The sequence below is a fragment of the Salvia hispanica genome, chromosome 6, assembly GCF_023119035.1.
Source record: "Salvia hispanica cultivar TCC Black 2014 chromosome 6, UniMelb_Shisp_WGS_1.0, whole genome shotgun sequence".
Lineage (NCBI taxonomy): Eukaryota > Viridiplantae > Streptophyta > Magnoliopsida > Lamiales > Lamiaceae > Salvia > Salvia hispanica.
This window is the reverse complement of record NC_062970.1, coordinates 18,107,663-18,119,015: the sequence shown is the minus strand read 5'-3', so window position 1 is coordinate 18,119,015 and position 11,353 is coordinate 18,107,663. Positions and strand designations below refer to the sequence as shown.

The 11,353-nt window shown below is 36.9% G+C and overlaps 1 protein-coding gene across 3 annotated transcripts; it reads right to left on the bottom strand.

The window, feature by feature from the left end:
• Positions 1-484: 484 nt before the first annotated feature.
• LOC125193958 (beta-galactosidase) lies at positions 485-11,040 on the bottom strand. Of its 3 annotated transcripts, none has more exons than XM_048091918.1 (18): positions 10,907-11,040; positions 9,722-9,867; positions 8,814-9,050; positions 8,272-8,418; positions 8,066-8,144; positions 7,142-7,325; positions 6,806-6,871; positions 6,025-6,303; positions 4,862-5,068; positions 4,465-4,768; positions 3,692-3,851; positions 3,477-3,585; positions 2,780-2,915; positions 2,571-2,626; positions 2,195-2,494; positions 1,980-2,102; positions 1,103-1,786; positions 485-824 (listed from the first exon to the last, which is right to left on the bottom strand). In XM_048091918.1, the coding sequence occupies exons 2-18, from the start codon at positions 9,849-9,851 to the stop codon at positions 651-653; spliced, it is 3,375 nt and encodes a 1,124-aa protein (XP_047947875.1). In that variant the 5' UTR covers positions 9,852-9,867; positions 10,907-11,040; the 3' UTR covers positions 485-650. The 3 variants fall into 3 exon arrangements, with proteins under 3 accessions (XP_047947875.1, XP_047947876.1, XP_047947877.1); XM_048091919.1 differs by having other exon boundaries at positions 9,722-9,873; positions 10,907-10,999; XM_048091920.1 differs by lacking the exon at positions 10,907-11,040 and adding an exon at positions 10,689-10,702 and having other exon boundaries at positions 9,722-9,873.
• Positions 11,041-11,353: the final 313 nt, after the last annotated feature.

Genomic DNA, 11,353 nt, shown 5'->3' with positions numbered 1-11,353 from the left:
TTTTTCAAATCAACAAAAGAATCAGCATCGCATGTGAGAAGGAATTAGGAATGGACAAAGCTATCCTTCATGGCTGAGAGGTGTTTCATCCTAAAAAACTCATACGTGAGTATTTTAAATGTTAGAGACTAACCATACTTCTTTTTGCTTTTGCTAGGGACACAACCTCAGACTCTAAGGACTAAATATGTACTTCACTCTAAAATAGAAACCAATAGCAGAGGGGGTGGTGTGTGCACCATGCACCAAGCCATTGGTCTGAGGCGGATCAGTGACGTGTGCGCCCATAGCTTTACACACACAGCTCTTTTACAAGCTATGTCGGAGGCTTGCAACGTTGTTTTACAAATCGTGTGCCATTTTTACACAATATCGCACGTGCTTAAATTTCTAGTTTTATACGTTAACAGTGAACTTTCAAATTTGGCATTCATGAACATATTGTTTAACAATTATCAAAAGATACAGCGTCCAAAACACAATAGGAAATTGAACCAGGCACTAATTCTTGTCAAAAGTACATAGAGCTGTTGATGGCTTATCTTATTAGTAAAAAGAGGACATATGAGTAGCCATACTGATACAGCACCAAGTGGTGTGAACATAATGTCAAAGGTAAGACAAAAACAAAGCAGAACAATTATCGAAATTCACTTCTTTTGGAGCTGGGATCTGTAAATGGATTGACCTGTCGTGGGAGCAATCAGAGGCGATAGCCTGACGGTGAATGAGTAAGGCACAGCAGGCACAAGATATTTCTCGTGGACACAAGGAGACCAGCTGTCGTCTCCACCTATACCCATGTGCTTGTGGTCAAGATGCACCTGTGCAACCACCAAAATGTCACCAACAAATCTGGATATTGATGCAAGATCGTTGGGCAAGACAACCACAAATCTATTGTTGTGGTTGTCGCCTAAAAACTTAGGATGACGCTTGTCCGATAAATGATAAAAGGCTATGATCACCAAACAATTTGTTATGTTCTTGGGATGATTAATCAAGTGGTACGCAATGCTTTAGTGGGGACATAAAGGGAAAAGAACTAAGTATTCGATTGGAGGAAGATAAGAAGGATATAGGAGGAGCAGCAAGAGAGTACCTCAATGTCTTCTCCCTTAACTAGTTTCTCATTGTGTGTTGCCCTCTCAAGCTCAGCAGTGCCGTAGTAACTTGCATTCAGTTGCATCGGTGGAGACCCTCCGTAAGTGGAAGCATAAATCCCACAACCATTCTTGTTTTGAAATGTCACCCACCTAACATCTGTCCGCCCTGCACATTCAACTGGAAATATGTATGGCACATGCAAGCCACAAACATCCTGCTCGTACAAGCCAACATGTGCAGCAGCTTTTCGATCAGGATAGCATTCAAAAGGCCCTCTTCCATACCATTTGATCTGGTCCAGTGATTTGTCCAAGTGAAACTCAATCCCCACTCGAGGCAAAGGTGGTAGATCAGAATTTGGTTTTACATTGCATTCCAGTACAACATCGCCAGAACCATAAATTGAGTAGAATAAATCAACTTTGAATAAACAAGCTTCTGGTTGAGATGAGTTTTTATCTGCATCACTAGGAATGCCAAGATAGGTCATGGCAATTTTTACTAGATTATTTGAAACATCAACAACCGTGCAACTCTCTATCACAAAAGTCAAATTGTTCAGTTTCGCAAGTTTCCACTTAGAAAGATAACTTTCTGCGTCACCCCCCTTGTCATTATCCGTGGGTGCTCTCCAAAAGCATGGCTGTATACCTTTGTTCATTACCAGGACCCCGTCCACCTATCGTTCATTCCATTGCACAGAAGGATTAATATATATTTCTTGCAGACATGCATACACTGGAATTTCATATGAACAAAGTATCATATACGGAGTATAAAACATGCTTACCTCTACCTATGCATATAAGCATGTCACAATGGTACACAGGAAATGATAGAATGAAATTTAGTGCTGCTTGATGATAAATTACCTTCCAGCTCTCAATAAGTCCAGTTTGTTTGTTAAACTTGATCCCCCAGTGCTTTGAGTTCCTAACTTCTATAGAATCGTCAAGAACTTCAGTAAACAAGGCATGCTGGTTGGAGTCAATGATCTGAAAACCAGAATACTCATTAGATATTAGTAATACCACACAACCAGAAAACAGTTCCAGAGGCCATCACTGATTACAGCAAGAACACCTACATGAGGAACAATGTTTCGTTTTACTGGCAGTTCGATTTGTGCAGACGAAACTATATGGCCAGCTTCAGCCCAGCGAGTGGAGCTCAAGAGCTTTACAGTAATTGTCAAAAAAGATTCTGTTGCATCTGAAGTACACCACGGATTATACCAAGGGCCAGCCTCCCAGTTCATGTCATAACTTTTCTGGGGCCCTATTATTGGAAGGCTGAGGATCCCTGAGCCTAGCTCACTTCCATCCCCATGCACCACCCAATGGAATGCTACGTCTTGTGTTGTAGAAAAGAAGTGTGTGTTTGTAACCTACAAAATCAACTTCGGTTCCAGGAGTATGATAAGGAAGGAATTATAAAAATAACATGATTATACAAGATACCACCTTAACTATCCCTTCCGTAAGTGAAATCTTGATGGGCTGGTAAACAAATTTCACCTCTGAAAATTACAAAATTAACCGAATGGAGATCAATATTAAAAACTGTTAAGAATATATAAGTATCCCACATCGGTTATGTGGCATATTCTAGCTTAGTCTCTTGTACTATATATATGCGGCATATGTCATGATGGAAGATGATCACTTATTACCGTGCAAAGCTGGATGTGGACTTCTATCTGGCCATACAAGGCCATTTAGACAGAAGTTCAGATCATTAGGGATATCTCCAAAATCGCCTCCGTATGCCCAGTGTTTGGCACCATCGGAACTCTCCTTCAACAGTGCCTTTCAAGAGCAAAAAGATATTAATCATCTAATTCACAGGGAAGCATAAATGTTGTTATTGCATTAATCATATTAAGGGAATCATATTACTCCCAGAAAATATTACAAAAATATATTAATCATATTGAGGAACCAGTAAGATGGTTATTGTAAAAAACAAATGCTTCCATATTCCTCAATTAGCCTCCTAAATGTAGCAATGCAAACACAGTATTTGAAAGTAATAGTATGTTAGTATAATAGATAACAATCATAACAGCTTCATTTGCAACTAATGGTCCTATACACACTCCAACTTCAATTAGAAAACAACCATGTAAGCACTAAGGTAATATTCCCTCTTTTGATAGAGGGACATTTAGCCATCACATCATCTTTTATAACTTACAAATTGTATCATCTGATCTGTGAAGAAATAGTAAAGGATGTATTTGCCTATGACATGCATCTTTCTGCACTAACTTCCCAACTTTCTCTGATTTATAACTTTCAGTTTGGTCCTTTTAAATAAAATCAACTATTCAATTAAAGGACTAGTGTAAAACTTAATATGATATGAACCTGATCAACCCATTCCCAGATAAAGCCTCCCTGAAGACCAAATGTGCTATCAATTGCTTCCCAGTATTCCTGAATATTCCCAGTGCTGTTTCCCATTGAATGTGAATATCTGGCAGTTTTTTAGTATCTAAATTAGTGATTCAGTATTTGTACGAGATTGGGTGGAAAATAATTCTATTTCTACAGGCATGCGTTTAATAAATAGAGGGACTTACTCGCACAGTATCAACGGACGTAATTCGTCTTGATCTTGAGCAATCTTAACCATATCCCAAACACGCATGTACATGGGGCAAACAATATCTGTTGAAGATGTTCTGGCTCCCCCACCTTCATAGTGTAAGACCCTAGTTGAATCCTTACCTCTAACCCAACCTAAGATTGAATAAAGTCATATTTAGACTACTTCAGCTAATCCTAAATTTTAATCACCAAATCACCAGAAAATTGACTGGCTAATGCATATACATCTTTACAGATTAACTCTCCAAAAACTTCAAGAAAGCATATAAAATTTGTTTTCATACCAGAAAAATCAGAAATGAATGATACTATAAAAATAATAACACATACAATAACTCGTAATATTTCTGATTAAGTTTCACAAATGTGATCATAAATGTCCAAGATATTGCTATAATTATTTTTTTAAGCATTTAAGTTCTCCAAAATTTAAATAGAGTGTAATGTGGCCCTTCTGCTTCACAGAAGGAGTCTCATGATAATATTACAGAAACCACATTACCAGAAGAAAAATGATGTGAGAAATTATGCCCTCATAATTTCTAGTATGATTGGTTGCAGTTTACTTTTCACTAGTAAATTTAATTGTCACTATGATTCAGGTAATGGATCTACAACAGGCATATAGAGGGAGGGAGTAGACAGCCGGCTGATAAAGTGCTAATATAGAAGCATGCAATTTTTCAATATGGTATATACTTAAAATGGTCTAGGCCAAGCAAGGCCAGAGGGAAAAAAAAGATACCTGCAAGTGCAGCATGATTGGGGCCATAACTTGACTCATTTCCTAAAGACCAAGAAATGATGCAAGCATGGTTTTTGTCCCTATCAACCATTCCTATAACTCGATCCAACATGGAAGCGGCCCAAATTGGTTCAATTGTAGGATGCCTTACATTGGAGGAAAGATGAAAACCATGTGTTTCAATATTGGCCTCATCGATCATGTACATGCCGAACAGATCACACAACTCGTACCACCTTGGATGTTGAGGGTAATGGCTGTTTCTGACGGCATTCATATTGTTTTGCTTCATCACAATTAAATCCTAGATGAATACAACAAAAAGAAGCATGTCAACGAGCATTGCACCAGATCTACGAACATGCAAGCAGACATAGACACTCATAAGATTCATTACCTGAACCATGCACGACTCCAAGTTTGTTTTACCGAGACGAGGGTGGTGTTCATGCCTGTTCACCCCTCTTATCTTCACAGGTTGTCCATTTACAAGGAGTTGTTTTGGGGCTTTTGATATTTGCCTTATGCCAACTTGGCATGATTCACAATCAACAATGTTCCCAGAGGCATCTTTAAGGGTGACAACAAGAGTGTAAAGATTTGGCTGTCATTATACAAATTAATGATAAGAGTCCACCAGAAGAATAATATTCCCTACGTCCCATAAAAATATGTGCACTTTCCATTTTCGTCCGTCTCACAAAAATATGTGCATTCCATTCTCTGAAAGTTGTCTCAATTTATTACCCATATACATCAACTTATTTACAACTTATACCATCATTAAACACTACTAATAATGTGGGTCCCACTATCCGCTAACACTACTTTAACTACCCTTCTCCCCCTCTCTCTTACTTTACCAATTTTGTCTTAATTCCTGCGCCATATCAATTGCCCATATTTATGGGACGGAGGGAGTATATATATGAAATTCAGGTATATTTGGGTTAACTATTGATGTGATTGAGTAAACAAATTGGCAGAAATACGAATACCTTACAATAAGATAAAAAGCTAGGTTAGGAATTGAAATCAACCGAAAATGATCCATTTGTGTGACAACTACCCGCATATTAATTATATTTATTTTATATCTACCATCACCACTATACACAGAAATGAATAAAATAAATCTCAGGACTAGATACTAGAGAGTCAATGGAAATTTCTGGAACTACAGCAGCATGGCTGAAAGATGGTTACTCAATAGATGACTGTTTAACTTCTGACATCATATACATATTTAGGTATCCCATGCATGCATGATTCCTGATCTAGCATCTCTGCCATGGTACAGTATGCAGCAAGGTTATATTCTCAAAACTGACACTTATTCAGCAAAATCTGATCTGTATACTTGAACTCACTAGCATAAGCATATTCAAAAGAACATACAGAAATTACTTTGATTGATGATGTTTCTAGAACTGTCTACATGTAGAGGAACCAGGTTTCTTTTATGACCTCAGCAGTTTGCAAACCCGAGTCCTTTGTAGTTATATAATTACGTATTGAGAGAAGAAAGCTTATACAAATTCTAGGTCAAAAGGCACTTACATGCTCAGCAGTCCACAGCTTGGGCATCTGCAGTTTCCCTTTAAGTTGATATCCCATGAAGCCAAGGTAATAATCAACAGAATTAGTTAATTCTAGATGAGCCACATTTGTACTTTGCAGCTTGGGATGTTCATTGCCGATGTACCAACTCTCTGAATCAAAAATTTCAGCCTCAATGGTGAAGTTTTCTATAAACTTGTCTTCAGATATTTTGAAAAAATTCCCACTTTCTGCTAAGCTTTCAGTATTTATTTCTGACTTGTCAATTTTAACTTCAACCTGGACAGAAAATGGGTAAAGCATAAGTAGCGAGCTCATACATTCAACACTTATAGAATAGGATTGATTTCTTGGCAACTCAAATCATAAGCTTTTGCCTGGCTCAGAACCAATTATTCAATTATGTGAAGGCAGATGAAATAGTTCTAGATTTCAAAAGTGTTGGTACTGAGTTACGTCACGTAACTCTTATACCTCATTTTCATAAATAAAGTTCCAACCAAGTAAATATATTGGAAGAAGAAGGACAAGGTGATCAATCTAATCAATTTCATTTTTACCTGCATCTCAGTTACAAGTTAGATGCTCAGGGAATTATATAATAGCTCTGCATCAGTAGCAGCAGTTCAGTACCACTCTAGAAACATCATGTGAGTTACTGATACATGGCAAAGTGTGAAAAGGGTTGGGTAGAGCAAGTAGTGGCTTCAATGCATTAGATTACTTGAGACCATTTTCAGTTAGTTTCAGTATTGCTAGGAAAACAGTTTGTCTATTTTACCTGTATATCTGCACAAGAAAAATCTTCCGCCAAACTCGATTTGAAGAAGTAGTCTGCAATAAAGACCTGAGGACTCATTGAAACGTGGATCAGATCGCTTACACAGGTATCAATACTATTCTGCAAGTTGGCCTACTGTACTTAAGGACTGCATTTGAATATTAATGCCATGCATTCTCAAGATTTTCCTTTCATTGTAATAGATCACCCGTTATACAAATATATCTTTTGAAAAGTTAGTGTAGAAATCCCTATATCATTTGCTTTAAGAATTAAGCAAAGTAAATAAAATGGCCAAGGCCAAAGCACTTGGAGCCGCTGTATTACAGTACAAACCTTTGGTTTAGCAAGAAGTAAAACATCACGATGGATACCAGATAACCACCAGTGATCCTGATCTTCAAGGTATGAACCATCAGACCATCTCATCACTTGAACAGCCAGACAATTTTTCTTGTCAGATCCACATGGATAACAAAAATCGGTGATCTCAAATTCAGCTGGTAGTCTGCTGTCTTGACTGACAACAGAAGGATAGTTTTTTTAGTACTATTAAAGAACTTACTCTTTAAACAATGGAACTACACAGATGAACGACTACACATGATAGTGGGTACTATGTGGAGCATACATGCAGCTAAAATTCGTAAATGAAAACATTTTATTATGAGCAGGCATCCCCACCTTATTATGTTCACATGTCGATGTGTGAACAATGATACTGGTTGTATATCTCTAAACTTGATAGCAACCAATTACTGGGATAGTTCCACCTTTAAGGGGGACATACAAGTTTCTTTGAAAAATACCGCTGAGCAACAGCCAAGAAATTAACAAAACAAAGAAGCTTTACAGTAAGTCTTCTTAGTTTTTTGTCCACTTTCACATCCACATTCCCATCTATAATGATATGATGACAAGCAATCCACCAATCCATAATAGGAATTTGGTTTCTCCTCTATAAACAGTGATATAAGTAAGCAGCTTTGCTCAAGCATAGTAGCTCATATGCCTTAATAGAGACAGAGAAAATATTGCGAGACCACCTATGCATAATTTACATGGATATTCCCCTCTATACTTTCCAATACCTTTCTACAAGTAGAAGAAATTATTATTTGTCAATCACTTAAAGATTCGATATGACAAAGTACAAGTTTCTAGTAGTCCTGGAGCAATTCTAAACTAAGAAATATTTCCTCGATGAAATTTTGGTATGAGATGTCCATTTAAAAGTCTTGAGCCAATAGAAAAACATACCTATATCCAGTTGGGTGTCCATTCACCCAGGTAAAGAAGGCAGAATCAACAGCTTCAAAATGTAAGAATATCCTCCGACCTGCAATGACAATTTGACGGATGGTTTACAGCCAAAGGAAATGGCATTACAACTCTCAGTAGCTATGGGAGACCATAAGTACTAGAATAATCTATCTACAGAGCAAGACCTAACACTAAAATCTCACCTTCCCATTCTTTAGGAAGGAAAAAGTAGGTCCTGTAGCAGCCAGTGGGATTATCTTCTGGGACTTTAGGTGGAGTAAGTGGAAATGGGTATACAACATTTGTGTAGATTGGCTTGTCAAATCCATGCATCTGCCAACTGGAGGGCACTGGAAAAAAAATTGTATCAGAATAAGTAACGAAGCTGGTGCTATCATTTCAGTGCACAAATATGCACAGAAAATTTCATAACCTATCCCATAAAAGAGGCATAACAGTTTGAGACCACTGTAAGCTTGATCTGTCACTATATGTAATGCTTTTATCGTGTGGGAATGTTGCAGAAAAAGTTTTTATTCCCAAGGTTATAGGAATATAGATATATTAGGTATATGTATTTCTTATACAATGGGTAACCTATGTATTTTTATATGGGTTCTATACCCAAAATTGTATATTGAACTCTGTTTATACAGATTTCAGCATATTACATGTGTGTAGTACTTCACTATGCAATGTTTATAACCTTGTTACTACAAGTCTACGGAAAAAGCAGAGAAATTACCTGGTATAGTATTCCATGTAGAATCTTGAAATGAACTGTCATAAAATTCAGGAGCATCAGTGGGATTGGGGGCCAAAAAGAATTTCCAATCTCCAGACAAGGACTTGACGAAAGGCAAGTTCTTGACCCAGTATGCAGCACAGTCAATTGCCTTTACAACAGCATCATCGTCCCAAACAGCTTCCTTTGACACCAAGATACTCACTTTGTTGCGCTCATACCAGTACTTCAAAGAGCCTAATCAGTAACAACATCAAATTTTAGTCACATGATTCAAATGCACAACCCACCCACTCCACCTCTCCCTAACACAATAATCAGAATTGCTTATGCTATTGTAGAATGTTAGTGAGCATTTAATAACATTTTCTAGCCAATTTTAAAATGGGTGATTTTTCTCTCTTCCATAGCCAAATCAGAATATAGCAGGAAGAGAAATCCTTGAAACAACTCTTCCTTATCAACATGATAGTCTTAATGTTGAAGCCAATATCTCAATTACAAGAAAATAAGGTGCAAAGAAAATAATTTTTCCTTATAAACAAAGCAAAGGAAAACTTAGAAGCAAGTCGTGACAAAGTTTGTCTAAGAAACATTACATTAGATAATTAGTCTTAAGGAGAACTGTTTGAACTTTGAAAACATGTTGACCTCTCAGAAGTAACTAACATGGAGACAATTTAGGCTGCATTTGGATTATAGGAAAAAGAATTCAAATCTATAGCAAAAATATCAATTTAAATCTTTGGATGAACTCGTCTTATAAACAATTTGAACCATTAAACTATATTTTGCGCGATCATCTTAGAATTGTAACCACTTTATACGATGGCATTCCTCTCCTCAAAGCATATACTCCAGTCTAAATGCAACCTCAGAGTAGTGTAAAACCAAAGAACAAAGCCAACCTTCAATAGATTCATGGCAGTGCATAGGAACATGAGCATCTCTCTTCCTCCACTTGATGAAAGATGGATCCTCCCATATCTTATGACCATTCTTTGGAGTTAAAGCAAGTTGACCAACCAATGAGCCCATGTACAAGAGCCAAAACCTACAACTGCAGATATTAGATCTTTGATTAAATCAGCAAAAGTGAACACTGGCGTTAAAGAAAACCATGTAGCCTGGACAAAATCTACATTATAACCATCTTACGATGCTCTGATTTGAAAATTTATGTTCTGTACTTTATGCATGGATGTAGAAAAATGATCTCCTCTATCAATACATAAATTGATAAATATATAAGGAAAAAATAATTTTCCTTCAGCAATAAAGGGAACCAATTCCTAACAGCAGGACCAAAAGCATAATACTAACAATATGGTACATTAATCAAGAAAGGACTACAAAATGGGATGCCAAAATGATTTTAATCAGCCTGATTGCGTGATTCAAACCAAAATGAAATTTTTTCTCAGTTGAGGGCTCCATATTTCAGCTCAATTTGTTATAATATCAAGGATTCATAATTAACTCTTCAAATGTAAAACTTTCAAAAAGACGGTTATGGTGAACCTCCAAAACAGGTGATGTTTGTAGGTTTCTTGTCCATAAAATATGTGAAAGAGTAGACTCCATGTTCTTTATTGGCACATAGTAAATGCAAATTTGTCGACACACACATCCCTGCCACCGTCTAAGCACCCGATACCAGTCACAAAATTAGAAACAGAATGAACTTCACGAACCACCATGAAAAACCTACCAAGACACTAGGTAATCAGCTTCCTAATACTATTCATGCCAATGGAGAAATAGAGTAACCAACAAATACAGAAAATCACATGAATTTGAACAGTCTCCACCACTAACACGCTTTGGTGGCAATCATAGTACCAAAAACATCAGTTATATGATCAATTACATTACCAACAACTCCCCAAATATACTGAAATCAACTGGAACTTGCCATCGTGTATACGAAATTAGGAAATATTAATGGTCAAACTAGGAATCAGAATCAGTAATCATCTGCTCAAAAAAAGCCAAAATTATATACTCAAAATCATATAATGAGGAGTCGGATATTGTATTTCATCCAATTAAGATATTCATTCATACAAATCAGAGAGAGTGAGAGAGTATACCAAGTAGGAGGTAAGATGAATTGAAGTGGAGAAGGATGAGTGATTGAGTGGAGTGTTCCTCGGTTCCACTATTAAAACTTAAAAATACACTATTTCTTTTTCGAGCCTTCCATTTTTAGAATATTCGAATTTGGTTCAGATCTCATTTAGTCATGTGGAAAACATTACCCTAGTCTGGGTTTAGGGCAACCGTCCACTAATAGTAATCGATTGGGTCATTAGTATTCGTGCAATCTTGCAATAGATTGTCTTGTATCTGGCTTGTATCTCTGAGATTAGCCATCTCAGTCTTTAATCAATAAAAGAGGTTCCGGTAATTAGCGAATCCCAGGTGGTCTGATCCCTACACTTTCCATATTTTATATTGGGAAATATATTATTGACTTGAAAGATGTCGTAAATAACTAGATCTCAAACATACTAAATAAAACCGATTCTTAACCAATA